The sequence below is a fragment of the Rousettus aegyptiacus genome, unplaced genomic scaffold (assembly GCF_014176215.1).
Source record: "Rousettus aegyptiacus isolate mRouAeg1 unplaced genomic scaffold, mRouAeg1.p scaffold_m13_p_6, whole genome shotgun sequence".
NCBI classification, from domain to species: Eukaryota; Metazoa; Chordata; class Mammalia; order Chiroptera; family Pteropodidae; genus Rousettus; species Rousettus aegyptiacus.
The window spans coordinates 87,958,984-87,982,951 of record NW_023416309.1 but is presented as its reverse complement, the minus strand read 5'-3'; the positions used below and the strand labels follow the sequence as shown (position 1 = coordinate 87,982,951).

The following is a 23,968-nucleotide window of genomic DNA, read 5'->3' as shown; positions in this document are numbered from 1 at the left end:
CCCGTCCCCGCCCCCGCCCCCTCCAAAACCAAAAGTTTTTAGGTCACTTAGTAAATGGGCCGGAGTAGTATACTCAAGTAAGGAATATGTTGACTCCGAAATCTAAGTAGGCCACTAGGTATTGTGCCTATTTTTAAGGCTGTAGGAGGGGCCAGATGCAGCAACTTATCCTTTACGTTAGGAGACATATCTCTTATTTCACAGAGTTGCAAAGAAAGCAGTTCCACTTCCTGGAACCTGAAGACCCAGCAGTTCCACTCCCAGGAACATATCCAACTATGACATGCATATGTGTTCATCAGAAGATGTAATTAGAATGTTCATAGCAGCACTTGAAACTGTCTAAAAGCCCATTAGCAATAGAATGAATAATAAGTAGTGGTATATTCATTCACCAAAGTGCTTTATAGCAGGGAGAATTAACAGTATACAGTTACATGCACAAATATTGATGAATCTCACATAAGGAGCCAGACATGAGTACATTTATTATTAACATATTTAGTCCAAAACTAGGCAAAACTAAACTATTATGGAAATCACCACAGTGGATGTCCTTGTTGGGGACAGAGTATTAACTGGAAAGGTTTATGAGAGTGGACTGTAGGGTGCTGGTAGTCTTCTGTTTTATTATCTGGATACTGGTTGGTGTGTTGTTCATGAAAATCCATCAAGCTGTACGCAATACACATGTATACTTTTCTGTGGGTATGCTATACAATCAAAAGTTAAAAATTGAAAATAGAAAAAAAGAAAAGGTTGGGGGAGAGAGGGTGGACAGGGAAGACAAGGAGTGATGAAACTCCAGGCTTGGAATTCCAGAACAAGTAGTTTAGATTTTAGACAAGGATTTCAAAACAAAGGCAATTCTCCATTCTCTTAATATATTGTTTGAATTTATATTGTCTTCAATGGCTTTTAGTTATGTAAGATGGCTTCAGAAACAAATATTTGACATTATATTTCCAGGTCCCTAGTTTCATCTAATAGTGAGATCTTTTGCTAACATGGGAGCTTTAATGGTTTCATTGGGTGCCTGTAGTTTTGCAGATTTACATCTTTTCCATAGTTTTTTAGACATTAATATTAATCAGTTCGGTAAACATGGAGTTTCTGCAATGATCCGGGCATGTGATTTGCAGCAAAGAATAAACCAAATGGTGAACTCCTTAAGGACAGGGGCCAGGTTTAACTCATTTTTTAAATCTCCCTTTACTAATAGTGTTTTTCCTTGCAGGTGTTCAATGGATGTTTGTTGAATTAAGCTCACATCCTGTCTCTTTCATACTGTTCACACGAGCCAAGCTTAAGCAAAGGCCTCTTTTTTTTCCCCAAAAAGGAAACAGGCATCCTTTGCCTTATGTCATGATTCTTACTATCATGTTCCTATGACCTCTCTCACCTACTAAGGACAATCTTTGTTCAACTCGTTTCTCCAGTTCCCAGGACTTTGCTCCTGAAATGTCCGGACTTGCCCTTTCCAATAGAAACATAATGCAAACCATATATTTAATTTTTAACATTTTTAGTAGCTACATTTTTAAAATCTAAAAAGAAACAGGTATGCCAATTTGAATAATTTATTTAACCTAATATGTTCAAACTGTCATTTTGATAATTAATATTTTACATTCTTTTATTCATATTGTCTTCAAAATCCAATGTGTATTTTACACTTACAGCACCAGCAGCATGAGGCTAACAGCTACCTTCTTGGGCAGCATGGGTGTAGAATCTTTGAACTTTTGTGTACGTACCATGTACATAATTAAATTGAAATAGAAGAAGAGAGCCATAAAAGTAAACATCTTATTGGCTCCATCATTGGCAAAGGAGATAAATTTAGGTAAGATGGAATTATTTGCTAGGTGACATGTAATTTAGCTTACTGTTTCTTTCTAAACTAATCTTGTAAGCTATCAGATTTTTCATCATTAGTAAAGTCATTAATTCAAATACCGGCAAGTCTTTTTTGGAAATGTTTCTAAGCTATTAGAAGTACTTTTGGGGCATCATTAGTTTCCCCAACCCTCCTTTTCATCTCTGTCTGCTTTACTGGCTCCCTAGGGTCTAAATGATTCGGATTTTCTATCTTTACTCTCTCCTTTGAATGCCATATCTTGTCTAACACTGACCCCACACTGTTCCCCAGAAACTTGAAATATTTACATTGTTTTATCTTAAATCCTTGTGCAAGCATTCTTGCTAGTGGAAATGGAATTCCACTTACTAATAAGGCTGATATTGTATCATCTGAAACATTTCAGGGTACAGGAGTAGTAAATTATTTAGTTAAAAATGTAAAGCCAAATTCTTTAGCTCACATTCCTAAAATGCAGAGGAAACAATGTGATTGATACAGATTAGCAAATATCTTTTAAATTAACTGATCAGTTGCCAAAAATGACTAGTTGACAAAGCCATATTTAGTAGGTAGATAAAGGAATAACAAAGGCTTGACTGCCAAACCCCGGGCTCATGGGGAGAGAATACTGAGATAAGAACTTATGGAACATGTTTTTAAAAATTCTAGACAAGAATTCAAGTGTGATAAACATGGTGGTCAGAAGAATCACTGGTATGTACATTTCAGAGCAGATTCTGCAGAGCCAGTGAGGCGACATTTCAGACAAATTTAAAGCCTAGATTAGAGCTCCCAGTTCATTGTTCTTTCCCATATACCACCACATCTTTCTTGTAAAAAAGTTGAACATGGACATGGGCAAGATAATAAGCAATAATTAGGAAATTAGAATTGTAGCACCAGACCTTGTAAAGCATCTTCATTTAAGACTGTACGGTATTGAACCCTATATCTTTAATATTTTGTTCAATGCCTGGCACTGAATAGATATTGGTTGAATGAATGAACTTGACTGAGAATAGTGAACTGTGGCACACTTACTGAGTTCTAAGTGACAGGTTAAGTAAAGGAGAAAACTGTTGCAGATGAGATAGTATTGGGTGGGGAGAACCCAAAGCTAGAAGCAAGAGGAACTGATGGGAAGAAACAAGTTTTACAGTTTCGAGTTCTTGAGAAAAACACAAATCAGGGAGAGTGAATTACACTGTACTCACTGCCTATAGGAGTGCATCCTGGCTCCATGGGATAATGTCTGAGTGAAAATAGTACTGTACTCCAGTTACCCAGTAACCTAAGAAATGACATGTTCAAAGCTTTGGATCTGTATGCCTAGGAAGTTAAGATTCTAATGCTGTCCTGGCTGATTAGCCATTTTGTGCACACAAATCAAAGTACATTTCCAATGCCACCCTTTATCTCAAAGTTTGGAATCAGCTTCTTTGTGTTAATTTTTTAAGTTAAAATTCTAACTCTAACAGCAAAAATTTTATATTATTCCAAATAGACAAGAATAGATTTTCCATGTAAATGTTTAAAATAACTGCAAATATTTAGGTGTTCATACATATCAAATAATATGGTATGGCAGCGGAGATACCATGATCACAAAGGTGGTTTTCCGAGGGCAAGGCTCACCCTCACCCTCAAATAATATATTTATGGATCATAAAAAGGGTCAACTCACATCAGTGAATGGACCCAGAACTCTGTCTAATTGGATTTACTTTCAATATTCACCTGCCATTGATTCCATGAGTTGCCAAATTAGAAACGGACTTGTCCCTAAGGTACTTCATGGTACCTTTCCCAAACATAAAATGATTTCAAACTTATGACTTTGTTTAAGCTTAACTTTTTAGCAAGTTTCTTCAGAATCAGCTTAACCCCTGGGAAGGTCATTCAGTTACAGATCTTCATTAATGCTGGTTTAGTTTGAGAAATTGCTGTAGTCTTTGAATCTCTTCAGTGCTAAATAATTACTTTTAACTTTATTTTATAAAAATTATGATCTAATTATTTTTCAAGTAGACTTGAGTTAACAAAATGCAGCAGTGGGGTGTGCCTTTTAGCAGCTGAATAGACCACTTTTTACATTCTTTAGAAATAAGATATGGTTCAGTATTTTAAATCATAGCAACAGTTGATAAGAAAAACAGCAAAAAAAAAAAAAAAAAAAAGGTAATCATTTCCATATGGAAAGAAAAGGAAGAACCAGTGAAGCTGTGGACTGTCATTGTTCCAAATAAAAATAAGTCACCACTGGTAGATTTGGCAGAAAGGGCAAGCAAATGTTCCTATTTGTTTTCCATTTTACATTTGTTAATACATTGCATGTGATGTCTTTAACTGAAATACACCACTCCCCTCCAACTCAGCTGCCAATTTCCAAGTGTGTTTTGTCCTTCTGAGTGAAACCTGAGTGTGCCAATTTCATCAAGCACAGTATTTCCTTGGTGATAATTTTCTCGACTTAGTGAAATTTTGGTGAAAGCCCTTAATGCCTTTTACTGAAAACCATATAACTTTCTTTCACATCAGCTAAATACCTATAAGTAATTTTAAAGCACTAGTTGAATAAAATCAGTTTCTGCCCTGGTATTCTAAGGTCTAAAAGAAAACTGACCCAATTTTTTTAAGCCCAGCAAGTTGAAGAAAGCAAACGAAGTAAACATTTACTTATTTTCTTTAGTATTTAAGCATGATGTACATTTATTAACAAAATCCTGAAGTTTATATTTAAGGAGCTGCTTTAAGTGGAAAATCTTACCTGTTTCAGAATATTCAAAATAGAGGTTCACACTGTAGTGTTTAACAACAGCTCCCTCTTGTGGTTCAAAGCTTTCACTTCAGAGATGAATACATTTTATACAGAATTGCAATTTCTTAGCTTAAAATTGTGCTGTGAAAGTTTAGTGAATCCTTTTTGGAATAGAGAAGGAAGAGTTAGGAATTTAGGGACAAAACAGAATATTCCCTTTTGGGGACAGTTCCAGAATTCTAACATCTCAGCAAAGTATTTCCAAAGTTCTTATAGAAGCACCAATTTTTTTCTTACAAATGAAAATACTAAGTAGATGTTTTCATTGAAAACATGTTATTTTCTCCATTTAAAAGGTATTCCTCCAGTTCTGTGGGCATAGTATGCAGAAGGAATCAGCATATTACTTTGTTATTTTTAAATTACTGTTGTTTGAAACCTTAAAGGGATAGCAATATTGAAAATATTTTAGTCCAAAAATGATGTAAGGTACTTTCTCCCCTTTGTTCAAAATCAGAGGTTGCAGTAACTGGCGATAACCTGTTCTAACAGTGTGAAACTGTCCAAAAAGTCCTCTTCTTCAATTCCAAATTTTGTATACTGATGAATGTAGGCTCTGGTAAAAGAAACAAAGTGTAAAATAAAAAATCTCGGGCAAATGAATAATTCATAAAAATCATACAATAAATATGCCTTCCCCAGCTCATGAACATTTTAAGATGAGAGACTCTCTTAAGTTTTATATTTGCTTCAAAGATTAGCAAACTTTCCAAGTTTATGCAGGTTGCCTGTCTTTTTAGCACCCAAGAGAGTGACAATTAGCAGCACATAGGAAAAAGAAGCAGGTTCAGATGTGGTTGTCCACCTAGCACATATTCAGCACCCTAAAGGAGATGACAGGGTTTAATATAAACCCTAAAAAGTGCCTGAGAAGTTTTATGTAAGGCTTGAAACTGTAGAAACACATTAATCCAGTACTAGGAATAAGGTCAAGCCTTCCAAGTGTTTTTCAGACAACACTTAACTTGCAGTTATGCCAGGTTTTCTTGATACCTCTAGACCTCCAAAATCTTCTGAGGCAGGAGAATCATGTTAAAATGAATAGCAAGGCAAACATGAATTAAGCTGATGTAATAATGGCTACTCTCATTTAATAAGTGGAAAGAAAATGTGTACCAGAGATGGGCAGAGTTCAGTCCTGAGGAGTGGGGGTCTGAGCACGGCCAGGTGCAGGATGGGGGGCCATTAGGAATCCTATCTAAGCCAAGTAGAGGCACTGTCCAATCATTTGAGGAACTTCGCTTTGACATTAATTAATTGTGGCAGAGGTCAGGAAACCTGATAAGAACATATTTCTTTGTATCAAGTGGAGTTGAACTTGCAGGATTTCTTACTGAGCAAGATTAGGATCTCCTCCATTCTTCTAAGGGTCTTGTTTTGGAAAACTATCTTATTGTCCCTGCCTTGTAATGAAATTTCTACTATAATCTCACTTCGTTTAGAAATTACTCATTTAGTCAACAACAATCATAATATCAAAAAATTATTAAGCATTAACTAGTCAGGTACTGTACTAGGTATTTTTACATGATTATCTCATTTAAACCTCACTACAGATCCTCTCACTTCGGACCCATTGTACCAATCAGGAAATGAAGCCTGAAGTAACATGACTAGAGTTTCACACCTACAATGTGGGGGCTATACTTATTCCATGCTATAGACTGAATGTCTGTCTATATTCCCCCCAAATTCATATGTTGGAATCCTAACCCTCAAAGTGCTGGTATTAGAGATGAGGCCTTTAGACGGTGACTAGGTCATGAGGGTGGAGCCCTTGTGAATGGGATTCATGCCCATGTAAAAGAGGACCATGAAAGCTCTTTTGCCTTTTCTGCCATTTGAGGACACAGGGAAAAGACACCACCCATGAACCAGTAAGAAGGTATTCACCAGACATCAAAACATCTGGCAAATTAAGTGTTGTCTGAAGAACACTTGCTCAGCACCTTAATCTTGGATTTCCCAATGTCCTGTAATGTGAGAAATAAATTTCTGTTCTTTATAAGCTACCTACCCAGTCTTGGCTATTTTTGTTACAGCATCCCAAATAGACTAAAGACACTCCAAATTCTGCCTTGTGTTTTAACATTGTATTATCTGAGGTTAGAAAGATTTCTAGATTTATCTTTTACTTACTTTGAAGCAAACATATTCCATGCTTTGCCCACAATCATATCAAGTGGTTTTACTAAGAACTGGCTATTGCTGACCAACGCTGCAGACTTCTCATATTTGTTAAAGGCTCGCTGGGTTTTCCACACACTGAAAGCATTGTCAGGCTCTAACCAGGAAGTATAGAGAGCTGGATCTTTAAATCCCCCTAGAGTAAAATAACATAAGCCATTGTTTACAGAATAAATAATTAATTTTGGAAACAAATTAATCAAGGAATATTTTCTTGTCCATTTCACCAAAAATTTCCTTTTATTTTGCTTTTTAAAACTAGTTTTATAATGCTTTTGGATAAATGATTCATATTCATCATTAAATAGAAGGAATAAATCACATTTAGAAAATTTTATTATAAAGAAAATTTAAAAGTCAGCTGAACAGATGAAATGCCACTCTTCGGAGATAAAGATCATGAATATTTTGCTGACTCTCCTGTGTAATTTTACACACATGCTCTTCTATAGTCTGCATTTGTCATTTACCAGTATGTTGTGAACCACTTTTCTATTATAATAATATCACTCATATTTAAAGGCTCCTTACACGAATATGCCATAATTTGTTTAACACATTTCCTACTGTTTGGACATTCAGTTGTTTCCACATATTTGTTAGTGTGAAAGATATTGCAATGACTGTCAATGTAAGAACATTTCTATGCATCTGTATTATTTTCTGTGGGTAAATTTTTAGAAGTGAGATTATATATCCTTTTATTCTATTATTTTAAAATCTACGATGAAGACTGTGAAGAAAGTGCACCATCTGATTGACTTGAAATGACCTCTTTTTAATTGTTACTAGTTTTTTTTATATCTAAGGGGTATTACCAGAACTAGATTGTTTGGTTTTCTTTATAGCCAATTTGATACTGCTGAAATCACCAAATAAGGATAATATAAACCTAGATACTTATCAAAAAGAGTATTGCTCTTTCGACTTTGTGAAAATGTAACAAAGTACGTGGCAAAGATAACATTGGTTGTCCCACAATACCTGTTCTCTCCTTCTTTAGTAAACAAATCCCAAAATTTTAACTGGGCTCATGGTCACCAGTGCAGCTAAGCGTAGCACATTGTCGGGGGCTGTTTTGACTAAGATGGCTGCCAGGCCGAAAATGGCTGCTCAGCAGGGCTTCCCGCCAAGGCCGCGTAAGCCTCCCGGATGTATCTGCCTCGCTTCCCGCCAAAGTGACTTTTCGCGGGTCTTTTCGCCCGGCCCCTTTGTGTTACACAGTATATCCTGAATGCCTCTGGCCAATCAGCCCTGCTAATGCAACATCACCCAATCACGCCCTATATAAGCCTGCAGGGAGTCTTAATAAACGAGACTTGATCAGAAAGCCTGTCTTGTCTCCATTCTTTGCGTCGTCTTGTCTCCCTCCCCTCCCCGTTCTGTCTTAGGGTCCCTGTTGACTGTCCCGCGGGCCGGGACAGCACATAATGATTCAGTTCCAGTCAAAGGGATATAAAACAAATGTGGTGTGTGACCCTAGGAGAAGGAGGTATGCCTTCTGTGCTTATTCCTGTGTGATTTGATGGCTGAAACTCAAACAGATGTCTTAGACTAAAAGGAGGAAGCCATAAGGTAAGGACAACAGAGCAACCATATTCCGGAAGAAAGAATTAAACTTCTATCTTGTTTAAACCATTTCTATTTTGGTGTTCAGTCACATACTAACTAATACAATGGTTACATTTTGCTACTAAAACATACAGTTATCATTTTCCTTTCTCTAAAAATAAATTCGAGGACTTTTCTTTCTTTTTTATCACGTGTACCATGTATATGTGCCAAATGTACATCTCAATTTTCACTTTAACTTCTGCTCACCCAGATCCACACTGCGCACACCTTTCCCACGAAGGATAACTAAGTTAGCAATGGAAGTGTTAAAATGGAGCTCCTTACTGAGAGACATTTTACCAAGAGTAGGATGTCCTGTTACAGGAGGCCGTACCTGCCAATCAATACCTACCAAAAGAAAAAAAAGCAAGAGACTTTATAAATGGATTTGAACAAGAGAAACATGTATAATGGTATGTGCATTTTCTATAAATTATTATTTGATAACTAAAAGGTTTTTTTTTCTGATGAAAGTTAATAAAAATCCTTATCTGGTATACCTAAAGTGATCCAAACTACTCAGTCTTGAGAAAGGCATAAAATATTCTTGACTATTAAAGGATGGAGATAGGTATGTGGAATTCAACTCACCAATAAAAAGAAGGTAACTCCTGATACTCATAACAACATGGATAAATCTCAAAAGCATTATGCTGAGTGAAACAAGACTGACTCAAAAGATTACATATTGTATAATTCCATTTATAGGACTGGATAAGGCAAAAGCATAGGAATAAAATTCAGATCAGTAGTTGCTAAGCACTAGGGGTAGAGTGAAGAGACTGCCTACTAAGGGTATGAAGGAACTTTCTGAGATGATGGAAATAATCTATCTCAATTGTGGTAGTGGTTACACACTGTATAAGTTTGTCAGAATTTATAGGACTATACGCCTAAAACGAATGAACTTTATATACCATTATGAACAAACTAACAAAAGACATACAAAAATGTTAAGGAATGTAGAAACATAAAACCAAAATAGGATTGCAAATTAACTAGTCATATAGAAATATAAAGCAAATATTCTTAAATTATACATAGGATAGGGATAAAATTCAGTGTGCAGTAATATGGATTTTCAGCAAAAATAGAATTACAACAAATCAAAAATTTTAGTATGCTGAACTCAATAAGACAAACAAGCTAATTTAAAAATTGGAAAGGTATCTGAATAAAAATTTCGCCATTGAAGATTAACAGATGACTAATAAGCACATGAAAAGATCCTCAACAATACTGTCATTAGGAAAATACAAACAAACCACAAGGAGACACTACTGTACATCTATTAGAATGGCTACACTCAAAAAAAAGACTCACAATATCAGATGTTGGCAAGGATGTGGAAAAATTGAAACACTCTCACACTGCTTGTGGGAATGTAAAATGGTGCAGCCACTATGGAAAAGAGTTTAACAGTTATTTAAAAGGTTAGACATAGACTTATCCTTCATCCTAGCAACGAGTCTCCTAGGTATATATGCAAGACACGGAAAACATATGTCCACACAAAGACTTACATGTGAATGTTCTTAGTGGCGTTATTCATAATAGTCACAAAGTGAAAACAATCTTAATGTCCATCAACTGTTGGACATATAAACAAAGTGCGGCATATCCATTCGATGGAATACTATTCAACAGTACAAAGGACTGAACTAGTGAAATATGCTACAAAATGGATAAACCTTAAAAACGCTATGTTAAATGAAAGAAGTCAGACACAAAAGACTATATAGTGTATAATCCCACTTATATGAAATGTCCAAAATAGGCAAATCTAAAGAGATAAAAAGCACATCAGTGGTTGGTTTGGGCTAGGAATAAAAATAGAAATTGAATGTGAATGGATACAGGAACTTTTTTGGAGTGGCAGAAATGTTCTAAAACTGGATTGTGATAATAGTTGCACGACTCTGCAAATTTACTTAAAAAATCATTGAACTGTACTCATAATACGTGAAGTATATGATATATAAATTACACTTCAATAAAACCATTAAAATGACATGCAAAAAAATATGATATGCTGTCAAAGCTCTACTTTTTAGATAATTCTTCACTCTATATTACTAAAAAATAAAGGTAATCAACTCTACAAGTTTCAAAAAAAAAAAAAAAAAAAGCCAATCCAAAGTCGGGCCCTTGAAAAACTGATGTTCAAAAAATAAAAAAAGGAAAATTAAGTAAATAAAATTTAAAACGGGAGGGGAAGTAACAAGGCATTATCGAAAATAAAAATAGTAGGTGGGAGGAGGGGGGAGGGTGGTGGATGGGGTAAAAGGAGTCGAATATGTGGTGACATTAAAAAACTAAAAGTAAATTCATTAAAAATAAATTAAAAAATAAAAATAAATCGCAGATGGGTTAAAATTTAAATATTAAACATAAAACTATAAAAAATACTGGGAAACAATAGAGAATATTTTTATATCTTTGGAGTAGGCAAGGCTCAGAATCTATAAAGGAAGATTTATAGCTTTGCTTGCATAAAAATGTAAAACTTCCATATGGTGAAAAATATCATACAAAAGAAAAAAATGATGGACAGAAATATTTGTAATTCATGTAACAAAAATGGGGTATAAATCTGTAATATTACATTTCCTTCCAAGATACCATTGATTATAAAAAAATATTATCAACTAAATTATATCAATTAAATTATTCACTTCTATTTTTAAATTTTATACTTATTGAAAGAGTTCTTTTAGAGTAAATTAGGTTTAGATTTTAAATATATATACTAATATGTAATTATAACTATATATAACTAAATCAATTGGTTAAGGTTTTCCTAAAATGTCTTCACATTCAATGACTATTATTTTTTGACACAGCATTAATCATGCCTGTATTCTCACACATTATCCTCTGTGCCTCCAGAACATCAGCAATGCAGCATTCTTTAAGGGAATCCATGGAAACACTGTTATTATTTCTTAAATTGGCTTTGCAATCATGTAGAGCACATTCACCGTTGACTCCTGCTTAAGAAATGTTGCTAAACTTGTCTGTTTATCGTGATGACTGCCTCATCTCTACCCTAGCAGAAAACTAAAGGTTTATTTTCTTGAGAAGAAATGATTGAGGGTCTCTGGCCTGGAGAACACCAGGCAGAGGTAAGGTAGGGTACACGCTGAAACCAGAGAGATCAAGTGAAAACCAGGAAAAACATGACACTTCTCTCCTCTTCTGCCAGATCACTGGGGCTTTGTCTAAACCCTCCAAGCAGAATATCCAACATTGGAGACAGGCAAAGAGAATACCCAGGATGACAAATGTACATTGGCTGTAGAGAGTTAGAAATCCACACTGAAGCAAGTCAGAAAACTCTAGGAGAGATTTCTTTAATATATCGAGAAAAATATTAGACAAATAGAAAAACTATTAGGGTTGAATAACTGACAGCACGTAGAAAAACTAAGCAAACAAGAAAACAAGGCAATGATTAACTCCAAAGAAAATTTTAGAAATTATACAGGGAAGGAAAAGTAATCGTAGGATACTACGGGGCTCAGCTGTGACTAGCATTTACTTGGTCTTGATCGTGTAACACTAGATATTGTTTTAACCCAGTGATGACACTACTATATTGAACTGATGACAAGATAGAAGGGTGTCTTGTTTATAGGGATTAGGGGCCAGTGTGAAGGGGGAAAAGATCTAAATCCTAACTCTACAGTGGGAAGTAAATAAGTAATACCTAAATAACTGAAAAAGCAATGAATGGCAATGAATAGTTGAAAACAGTCAAAGAACCAGTAAAAGAATTTTGAAAAATGGTTGCCTCTTAGAAGGAGAAAACAGAGGGAGATTATGGACTAATAGTTTTAACAACGAGCTTTGTAGAATTGACTTTTTAATCTAGGTGCATACAATAAATTAGGGCACATATATAGTAGAAAACCGTAGCTATTAAAGCGAATAAGGCATGTCTAAATGTGCTGAATTGGAGGCCAAAAAATATTATGTTGAAAAAAAGTTATAGAAAAAAAATACATACAATGTGATGCCAGTTTTATTTTTAAAATGTCTTTTTATAGAGAGATTTAGAACTGACTCTATTCTTACATGTATAAATTAATCCAAACTAGAAAAACAAATCAACTAATAAAATTTAAAAATAAAATGTTTTAAATAAAACATAAAAATAAATAAACAAGTATAATTATAATTTGGTTTGGTTCAAGGGGCAAACGAAAAGCCCTGAAAAATTATTCCCAGGCCTTACATTTTAATCAAGAAACTGCCAGCACATTCCCTGATGAATTGTTAGGGCCCAATGACTCCTGCTTTTCATTTACCCATTTTTAAAAAAGAGTGACTACCAGTTATCCTATGCCTGTTCTACCAGGATCTGTTGGGGCCCCACCCAGGAGGAACTGTACTCAAAGAGCTGTACTCAAGAACTCTCACCTGAGAAGTATAAATCCACACCCGGACTTGCTTCTAGATGACAGGATCCTGCACTTTAGGCTAATGTGCTAATGGGACATACCTTTTGGGGTCCTTGAGAGGAGTTAAATATATTCTGCATATGGGAGGACATAACTCATTAGGCAACAAAGGACAGAGAGTGGTAGCTGGCCTCCAAGATGAACCCCAATGATCCTTGCCTCCTGGTATTCAGGCCCTTGTGTGGCCCCTCCCACATGGGACAGGGCTGACCTTAAAAATCAAAAGGATGGTACAGAAATGGTGGTGTGTGACCTCCACAGTGAGGTCATCAAAGACAATGTAATTTCTGCCTGGTTCTCTCTTAGATCAGTCATTCTTCCTGCTGCTATGAACTAGGGAAACAAGTCAGTCACTGATGGTAATATGAATGCGGTCAATCTTCACACAGAGGAGTCTGAAAACATCTGATGAGTTTAAAACTACATTCTTCAACCTGGTTAGTGATACACACACACACACACACACACACACACACACATATGTATGTATATATGTGTATATATATGTATATATACATACATATATATGTATGTATTCATATATATTCACATGCACATATATAAACATTTATATGTTCAAAGCTCCATCTAGAACTATGAAAAAATATTAATATCCTAAAGTTCTGCATGGGAGCCCAGGGCAGCATGCCTCATGCTACCCTGAGGAACAGTGTTCCTTGAGATGTTAACAGGTATTGCTAGGGAAAAAGGGATGTACTGTGACCAAAAATTTTGGGAAGCATTACTTTAAGATATGAACTACCTCCAAATCTCAGGCACTACAATCTAAAATTGTAAAAATAAGGTATTACAAATAAATGTAGAGGAAAACCACTTCCACAGTATTGAAACCTAAGTTAGTGTTATCTGTGGTAAAATATATGCTGCAAAAATAATATGAAGTCGTCGTTTCCAGTTAAACATGACAAACTGAATATACCAGTTTATTGCCACTCTCTCCTCAAAGCTCACTAACAAGATAATACAGGGATTGTAAAAAGGACATAAGCAAGAAAAAGCGGAATGGGAGAGGAGATAATGGCAACAAAATTTTAGAAGCTGGAAAGCAAATGAACCAGTGGTTAGCAGCTTAGCAACCAGGGAAAGCTGAAACTTCTGTCCACAGTGGAGGACCTGGAAGCAGGCCACGCACTTCTAAAAAATGAAGAAACAGGAGGATTAGCTAGAAACCTGAGAAGCAGTGAGAGCCACAGACCCTTCCCATTCCCTGCAGCAGGAGGAGCGCACCCTTCCATCCTGAAAGGTTTGTGCTCAGGAAAGGCTAAACTCAGGTTTCTGCTCAGCAACACTACGTGCTGGGCCACTGTTCCAGGCGCTGAAGATATAGCATTAAACAAAATAGATAAATATTCCTGTCTTTGTAAAGCTTACATTCTACCGAGACAAAATATCCACACGAAGGAATTCCAGAATGCTAGAAACAAAGAGAAAACCCTAAAAGATTCACAATAGAACAAAATAGGATTAGATTGACATAGGACTTCTCAACAGTAACACTGGAAGCTGAAAAATAATAGAGCAATGCTTTCAAAATACTAAGTAAAAATGATTCCCAACTTCAAATTCTGTACCTGGCCAAACTATCAATGTGCTGTGAGGGCAGAATAATTACATTTGTAACCTTAAAATTTTTACCTTTCATGTACTCTTAGGAAGCTCGTGGAGGGTATAGTCTAGCAATATCAGGGAATAAACCAGGAGAGAGAAAGATATCAAACCTAGGAAACGGGATAGAATACAGAATTAGGCAGAAATGCCAGTGCTGGTTGCTTATCAAGCCAGGAGAGCAACCAGTGCAGATTGAACAGGAGGGTGAAGGTCTCCTAAAGGGACATGGCCAAGCAGATAATGAAAGTTATTAGATTACTTGATGGGCTTGAACATGTTAAGAAGGGATTCATTTTTACAGAAAAGTTTAGGGATAGATTAGTGACATGTACATAGAATATTGACCAAATAAATATAATTTAACTCTAGGAGGACAAAATAAACTGTACCTGAAATAAAATATAATCTGTATATATAGTACCTGGTTCAACTGTGAATATTTACATAGCTTAAGTGATTCAAACACTGAAAACTGATCTAACCCCAAAGTGTGTGTGTGTGTGTGTGTGTGTGTGTGTGTGTGTGTGTGGAGGGGGTATAAGAAGAATCAGCCCTCAGTTTTCACATTAGGAAAGCAACTGATAATATCTAAACCTGGAGAATAAAACAAATAATAGCATAAGTAAGATATTTAGAAATATAATGGAGAATTCCAGAAGAAACAGCTAAAAACGTGGAGAGCGGGGCATCGGTTGGGCAGTGGAGAAGTGTAAGACAGACTGCTGTTTTCCTCATTACAAATTCATGCAGGACACTTACTCGACTTTTCTAAAAAATAGAGATATAATACACATACAATGAAATGTATGTAAATATAAAATCTGTAAATATTTTGTTTATAAATAAATACAAATCTGTAAAAATTAAAACAGATTTAGGCATGTACTTAGATGAATTCTGACTTGGTTTTTTAAAACTATGTTCACCTATTACTCTGATAAAAATAAAATAAAAATAAATGTCACACTCATCAAATTTTTTTGGGAAATGACATTGTGAAAATGTGACTAAGAAGACCTGTGATATCCTGGTGAGTTTTTCCATGAACCTCCCTGGACAGAAGAAGGGACCATTATTTCAACTGGCCCAAGCCAGTTTATACTGAGAACTCCAGTTCAGGCATTTTTCCCAGCTTGTGGGCTACATATTTTTAAAATACCCTTTACCTTCTTCCATTTTCGCATTGGAAATGAGCATCTGTCTCAAATGCTTGAGGAGCCCTGCCCAAGTAAATGTGCTGTACGCCAGTGAGTTCTCAGACATTTGAGGAATGTTACGAACACCCAGCATCTTGAATTCAGGATGGGGAACTAAATTCTCCATTAAGTCTCCTGTGAAGAAAAAAAACCTTAACTAAATTTTTTAATTCCACATTGTTTCCATTGGCCTGTACACAACAATGACATGATGGTCTTTGGGTGTTTTCTCCTCTAAGTCCAGAATTGCTTAAATTTTAAAATGTAAATAAAATTTCAGAGACAATGTCTATTACAGACTATGTATTTGCTTCATTTTTGGCACCTATTTTAGCATGAGTGAGAATCCACTTTGCCAAAAAGGACATAAGAATTTACAAGCTAAGTAACTAGAACTATGAATATTTAGCTAAACCGCAGGAAAACAAAGTAAGCATGAGAGTTAATATGCTTTTATTGTCATTTTGTGTGCACTAAATATTCCTTTAGAAAATTTCCTAGATCTCACATTTATTTTATCTAGTTAAATGATAATCAGAATGTGTTAACATCAAACTCTACTAGGGAAGAAGACAGGATTAGTAATTCCTGAAGGCAGGAATATGCCTGTCTTTAAAAATCTGTATTTGTAATGAAACAAAATTAAGGAGAAAAGGCTAATTTGTTTTGCACTCAGAGCTGTTTTATATATTTATAGAAAATACCTAGAGAGAAAAAAACATATTACCATAACATGAAAGATAAGTTTTATTATAACATTGAGTGCAAACTCATATACTATGGGCTAATGAAAAGAACAAATTTTGATATAACATCTACAAATTGCTGTGCAAATGATCTTACAGCTAGTTGGAGTTTCCTTTAAGCATAAGAATCCTTTTCTGTAAAATACCTAGAGCTGATTTTATTGCATAGCACCAACAAACAAACATAAGTCAGCAAATGGTGTTTAAAGCTATGGGACTAGGTCAGTCATCTGAGAAGAGGGCCCAAAACTAGCATTTTGAATTTGGGAAAAGGAGGAGGAGCTGAAAAGGGAGGAAAAGGGGGGAACAAAAAAGTAGTCTTGGGGATAGGAGGAAAATCAGGAGAGGGGGGTATCACCAAAGACAAAGAGGAAACTTGCAAGATGAGAGGTAAGCCATGTCACATTCTACTGAGAGGTTGATGAAAATGAGGGCAATAAAGTATCCACTGAATTTGGCAATGTGGACGTGCCCGTGACTTTAAAAAGCAATTTCAGAAATGTGATGGGGAAAAACTAGATCAGTATGGGTTGAGGACTGAATAGATGGTGAGGAAATGAGGGCAGCTAGGATAGACAGCCCTTTGAGAATGGTTGTTCTAAAGAATAATAGACAAACGGTATAATCAATAGAGGTGATGTCAAGACAGCGTTTTTTCCATGTGAGAGATGCCAAAAAGTAGTTGTAACAGGAGTAAACCATGTAAGAGGCACAAGTTAATGATGTGGGAAGATGAGAGATGAGTGAAAAATTAAGTCCCTGAGAAGGGATAAGGTATGGGTCCCAGAACCCACGTGAGAGGTTGGCTTTTAACAGGGGCAGGACACTTCTCCCACTGTGAATCAAGGTGAAATGCAAATGTGGGCCCAGCGCAGTAAAATTTGTAGAGATGGTGGCAGGAGTCAAGGGAGCTCCCGACTAATTAACAGCCTCTATTTTCCTAGTGCAGTTCAGTGAGATAAAGCCATCACAACCTCTCCAGGGAATGACTGGACCAGTCTACAGATACAACCTCCAAACAGCTCTCCATGGGCAGTGTGGTGGACCTTTTCAGGAATAAGAGTGATTATGTCACCAACCTGCTTAAAATCTTTCAATGGCTTTTTCCTATTCTTAGGTTAATGAGGAAGGTCTTTAAATGGCTTACAAGGCTCTGCAAGGTCTGCCCATGCTCACCACTCTAGTCTCAGATTCCAATCATCTCCTACATCACACTCTGTGCTCCAATGATACTGAATTGCTCTCTGGTCTTGATGTTCCATGCTTACTTTACCCACACGGCCTTTGCACATGGTATTCCCTCTGTATACCCTATTCCCTCCTCTTTCCCTTTGCTTAGTCAACTCCAAATCCTTATCCAGCTCCTGGCTTGAGTCTTATTCCCTATCCCTTCTAAGTCTGGTTCTTTCATGACACAGTCTCTTGGAACTGTTCTCCTCTCCCTCAGAGCATTTAACTCAGTTTTTAGTTATATATTATTAGTATAATTATTTGTTTAATGTCTCTCCTTCACAGTAAACATGATGTCTGCATTGGCTTCCCACTGGATGCCCAACATTTAGCATAGTGCCTGGCACATGGCAGGAAGTCAATAAACATTAGTTGAATAACAGATGTACAATTTGGTAAGTATGGTGGAATGTACAGAAATGAAGATGACACAGGTCTGCAAATTAGTAGGGACTACAAAACATGCACATGACAGAATCCCTCTCTAAAGAAACAAATGGTACTAGTTACAGTGGCACTATCTGGGAAGGGGTAGGAGAGAGACTAGAACGAGGCTGGTTTGCCTTGTATTTGTACACGATATTAGTTGAGAGATATTGTTACCCTGAACCAATGTCAGAGAGATAGGGAAGAAGGGGAAGAATGCTGACAGATGGCACCTACAAGTCTGAGCCTACTGATGAGATATGAGGACAGTAGGAGAAATCAGGTGACAGGAATTGAGGAAGAGGTAGTAGGGGGAATAAGACAGGAAAAAAAAAATAGTAAATCCATTCAGAACATGCTAAATTTGAAGAAGCAGAAGACAACTAAGAAAACTGGGACTGGTACTATTTGGAAAAGAGATTAGGACTAGTGGGTATAAATTATGGAGTCGTTTACATCTAGATGATTTGAATTGATAAGGCACCACTTGCTGAATAAGCTGAAAAAGAACAGTAGGTTTCTTTATGGAGTGATGAAAATGATAGTTGAACAACTTTGTGAATATGCTGAAAAAGAAAAACCTTAAATGGGTGAATTTTATGGTATGTGAATTATATCTCAAAATTTTTGTAAAACAAAAAAAGAGAAAGAATCTTGAAGAATGGAGTCAATGTGTATCTACTACTCTTTCGAGAAACTTAGAAACTTAGTAACTTCTCAAAACTTTTCAATGAGACAGTTCAGAGAGGTAAGCAGCAATTTAGGAAGGTTGTTGAGATGAGAAGGCCCAAGTGTATCTTCAGGCAGAGGAGAGGAGCCTCTGGTTTTCAGAACATAAGACTTTCCTACAAATAACATACAGGAGGATAAATACCTAAAGGATTTCTTCTGTAGTGAAATGAGCCTTCCATACTATACGTTGGCTGGAACACATTTCCCAGTTGATGGGCGAGGACTTGGTTTATATCGCTAAAGGAGATCTGCTTGATGTTCATCAGTTTCGCACAGATCTTATGAACAGCATCATTCTCATGGACAAGGAGGGCGTCTGAAGATCGGTACAAGTGGGAAAGAGTCAAAATGGAGTTGTAGTTCTGAACAATAACCTGGAGAGAAAAAGATCAGAAATAAGAAAGGCAGGAGAGAACAGCGGTTAACAGGGTAGATTTTTTTAAAGGGCATCCTGCCTGAGATAAAATCCTGCTCTGTCACCTTCTGGCTATATGATCTTGGAAAAGTTATTTAATCTCTCTATGCCTCAGTTTCTTCATTTGTAAAGGGGGAATAATAATTATACCAAACTCCTAGAGTTGTAAAAGTTAATGATAGAATGCAAATAAAGAACTTAGAACAGTGCCCTGTACATAGTAAGGTTTTAATAAACAGTAACTACTACTATTACACAGTCTTCCTACAACATTTCCTATAGTGACTTATCTCATCTGTTTTTGTTTTGTTTTTGTTTTTTATTTCTCCCACTAGGTTGGTCAACAGGAAGTTGGCCTAGGTAGAAATTTCCTCTTAATAGAAAGAAACGAAAATTCTTTGAAGGTTGGCAATGGCATGCTGAACACCAACATGAGGTCAAAGTCCCTGCTTTACATACTGTCACCAGAGAGACTAACCCAGGAATGGGTTCTTAAGAAGAAATGCACAATTGCCTTCTTTGGAATTTTTAAAAACAAGGACACTTCATTTGTTTGAAAAAAGTTTAAGCAAAGTTAAATGAATTGTTTATGCAATTACCAGATGATATAATCACTCCTGATGTAGTAGTTTAACATTTCCAAAGCAAGGGTCAGATCAATCTTTTACCTACATTGATTTTAACTGCAAAGAATACAAAATATAAAAATTTCAATTAATGTGTTCATACCTCACCAGTTCCATAAGGCCATATAATCTGATTCATTTTCAAAGAGTTGGAGTACTGATCTTGTAAATTCTGCGTAACGAAGGCTCCTAACCCTGATCCCGTGCCCCCAGCCATACTCATTATGATGAAAAAACCACTCAAGGAGTCACATTTCTCCACTTCTTTCTGAATTAGGTTCATTATAGATTCTTCATGCCTGGGTCCATGAACAGAGTAACTATGTAATGCAAAAGGAACAGATACAAATACCTTTAAATTTAACCAGAGAGATGTAATGTAGAAAGATATAGGATAGAGAAGGCTTTTTAAACCTATGAAAGTAAACTCTCATGAAAAGCACATAATTTAAAATATACAAGTTAAAAATATCTAACAGGTAAATAGGACTGCTAAGAGAGTGAATATACTGGGTACAGAAATTCCCTTTTATAGGCCATTCATTTAGCTATAGACTTTAATTACCAGGTAGTCCTGTTAGTTTATGATACAACATAATCAATTCTCATAACAATACTCCTAAAGCAGTGGTTCTTGAACTTTGCTGCACATTATAATCACCTAGAGAAGCTCTGAAGGATCCCAACATTTGGGCTTCATCCCAAACCAATTAACTCAGAATTTCTTGAATTGAGCCCTAGGCACTGAAATCTTCCAAAGAACACCAGGAAATACTTCTGCCTTGTTGTATTCCTTATTAGCTGGAATACCTGCCAGATAAAGATGTTATATTGATAATAAGTTAGTTGGCAGAGCAACAGTGAAGAAGTGAAAAATTCTGCTTCAAGAGATCCTTGGTTTCATTGCCTGGACCTGAAGCGCAGATATACACGAGATGGAATGAGAGTTTCTTCTGGGTGAAGTCACACCCTAAGTTTTAAAACAGCAATTTTAAGACTATGTGCTCAGTATACCAACTGTGTAGTTGTAACTACACTCTATTAATTGACTATGTAGCTGTATCTAAACTGAAACTTGTGATGAATTAGTCTTACCCATATGCCCAGTTATTTCCAGAACCTTGTTTTTGACAGAAGCATGAATGTTGGCCATATTTCCATTGGCCAGACCGGGCAGCCTTTGATAGTGTTTGATTGATAACTTTAGGTTCCATGTCAACAAGTACAGCCCGGGCAATTTGAACTGGAGAGGGAAAAAAAATCAAAAGAAAAATATTTCATATGTCTTATTTGGGTTAACACAAAGCATAAACTTCTAAGTCCAAAACAAAAGATGAAACAAAAAAACCAAAGGTGGAGGATAGAAAGGTCCATCATACTGCTTAGAAACGGAGGTGGGCAGCCGCCAGTATGTATAGATGTTTCATAATGCCTAGCATACTGCTAAGCAAGATGAATCAGTGTGGGCTAAAATGATCACAGGGTCAGGTCTACGAACATCTGCTGAATGCTTAAAATGTGCCATGTACTGTGCTGGGAACATAGAGATGACGACCACATCAATCTAGCACTAGAAGGATAGTGGGAGAAATGAAACACATCAATGCTTAGTCACCGTATCATGTGATATAACCCATGACAAATCCACACCAATGGAGTAGCATATTCAAAGGTACAAAATACCCTGGCAGAATAAGCAGTTTAGGACTTCGAAGCAGAAGATGGAGAACAAGGGGGTATGAAAAGTGATGGATGGGAATGGAAAACAGGTAGGGCTCAGATCTTGGAACTTCTTGTATGCAATCAAAACTTGAAATTTATCTTTCAGGTAATGTGAAACCATTGAAAATGTTCAAGCAGGGGAAGAACAGTCAGACGTCTTTTTTGGTACAGCAGTGTGGTTGATAGATGCGATAGATACAAGAATCTAGACAGGGAAACTCAGGAGGAGTGTTTTGAAACAGTCCAGGTGAGAGAAGACTACAGCCAGACCTAAGGCAATGGCAGTGAAGATGGAACGGAGAGAAGAATTTCAAGAGATATGTAGCTGATAAATTAAGCATATCTTGACGTTTGATGGTATGTGAGCAGTGAGAGCCCAAGAGGTTCTTTAAAGGAAAGATAATGAATGCTCTTGGGTATGGAGTTGTTGAGTTTAAGGTACACATGGGAGATACAAGTAGAGATGTCCACTAAATCAGTCTGCAGCTTGGAAGAGAGGCTAGGCTAGAGATTTGAAAGTCATGGTGTAAAAGATGTAGCAAATTACTAGAGTAACTAAAATTGCCCAGAGAGAATTATACAAGTGAGGAAAGAGTAGAGCCTGAGATGTAACCACTGGAGAAGAAAAGTTCAGACACTAAGGAAAAGGAGTTTCAGGGAGGGAGTTTTATAGTTAATGTTATCAAACCCAACAAAAAAGTTTAAGTGAATTAAGAAAAGGAAGATAGTAATTGGATCTGGTAATTAGGAAATCATTGGGAACTTTTCCTAGAGCAGCTTTAGTGGTTTAGGGCAGAAGCAGCATTACAGTTGGTTAAAGAGTGTTCTCCTTTGGGAATCTTAGATGAGAAGGCAAAGAGGTAAGAAAGAAGGAAAAAGCTATAGTCAAAAGATAAGTTTTGTTTATTGTTAGATTGGCAAGAACTAAGTATGCTCTTGTGCTGAGAGGAAGATGCCACCATAGAGGCAAAGGTTGTTAACACAGAAACAAAGGGTCAAGAACAAAAGTCATTCCCCACTAAAATGGGAAGGGATTGGGTTCAGACACCATGTGGATGGCCTGGCCTTGAAGCAGTTGGTTACATAAGAGTGAAGGAGAGAGCTGTGGACCACACGTACCTCCATTTTCTTGCTCACTGAAGAATCTTTCTTTGCAAGATGCCTGATAGGCTTCATTTTCTCTTTTAGAGCAGAGTCCCTGGGGATAGTGTGCATCACTAAATAAAGCATCAAACACTTCCAAACCAATCTGATTGCCACACTGACCAAGTTGCAGTGTTACTATTGACATGCTGAGACACACACTAGGCCTATTTCCTCAAAAAACTGAGCAACCTGTAATAAAAAAAATATAGACTTTGAGAACCACTACATTACCAATAAAGAACACATAAAATGCAATGTGTTTATATCAATAAAAATACATAATTTTAAAATATCATATATGTATATGATGTTATAGATGAAACAGTTATGTTGTCTAAGGAGCCAATCATTCAAGCAAGTTGTTCTCTTTCTCTATATGGTTTTTGGATTTGGGATTTAATATACCCAAATCCATTTATACCAAACTCAATAGTTTCCAGAATCTGATTTGTATTCACTATTTTCCTATATATACATTTAAAACAAAATAAAGCAAAATGAATGCTGAAGGAATTAATAGTATACACTTCTCACCACAGGGACACATAGAACACAGAAGTTAGCTCAGCAATTGTACATTTAGTTAATGTTAATTTTCTAGTTTCCAAATAATGATTTTTTCCACTAAATCTTCTTTCTGCCCTGTTAACTACAGTAAATACTTTTAAGAAAGACTTTGTATTTAGTTTAGGTAAGACAGCAAGGAAAAGCCTGGAAAAACTAGACCAGATGAAATATTGGAGCAAGTCATTATTTTTTAACAATGAAAAGAGACAATTTTTGATAAATACCTCACACCACGTCTATGCAGTAGTGGAAAGACAGTGGCTTGTGAACCACACTCTGTACTTCATATTGTCAACCCAACAAACTGGGTATCACTATTCTCATTTTATAGATAAGGAAACTGAGGCTCTGAAGGCTATGTGACTTTCGCAAGGCCACTGAACTAGCACCTATCAAAGCCAAGACTCTCCCTTTTCCCACCAACCCTAGGAGTTCCCCATTAACTCACTGACAACCCCAACACCAGCCGTTTCTGTCCCGTTCAAACGTCAGAGAGCGATTATGCGCATGCTCACTTTCAACTCCCAAAAAGCTAGGGAGAACGAATGCGCATGTTCCACAAATGAAGAGTTATGTTGTGGGTTTTT

At 36.4% G+C, this 23,968-nt stretch overlaps 1 protein-coding gene across 2 annotated transcripts; it reads right to left on the bottom strand.

Annotated features, from left to right (window-relative positions):
* Positions 1-386: 386 nt before the first annotated feature.
* TUBD1 (tubulin delta 1) lies at positions 387-23,956 on the bottom strand. Of its 2 annotated transcripts, none has more exons than XM_016143397.2 (9): positions 23,830-23,956; positions 22,788-23,003; positions 21,042-21,189; positions 20,050-20,266; positions 19,048-19,279; positions 15,742-15,906; positions 8,691-8,831; positions 6,822-7,005; positions 387-5,238 (listed from the first exon to the last, which is right to left on the bottom strand). In XM_016143397.2, the coding sequence occupies exons 2-9, from the start codon at positions 22,957-22,959 to the stop codon at positions 5,136-5,138; spliced, it is 1,362 nt and encodes a 453-aa protein (XP_015998883.2). In that variant the 5' UTR covers positions 22,960-23,003; positions 23,830-23,956; the 3' UTR covers positions 387-5,135. The 2 variants fall into 2 exon arrangements, with proteins under 2 accessions (XP_015998883.2, XP_015998882.2); XM_016143396.2 differs by having other exon boundaries at positions 23,606-23,955.
* Positions 23,957-23,968: the final 12 nt, after the last annotated feature.

Bases quoted from the DNA above. Each gene is read 5' to 3' on its own strand.
- TUBD1 (XM_016143397.2), bottom strand. From the start codon at position 22,959: ATGTCAATAGTAACACTGCAACTTGGTCAGTGTGGCAATCAGATTGGT. The intron at 21,190-22,787 runs GTACGTGTGGTC...TTCCCTCTCCAG, and splicing joins CAGTGAGCAAGAAAATGGAG to TTCAAATTGCCCGGGCTGTA. The intron at 20,267-21,041 runs GTAAGACTAATT...TGCATTACATAG, and splicing joins GGAAATAACTGGGCATATGG to TTACTCTGTTCATGGACCCA.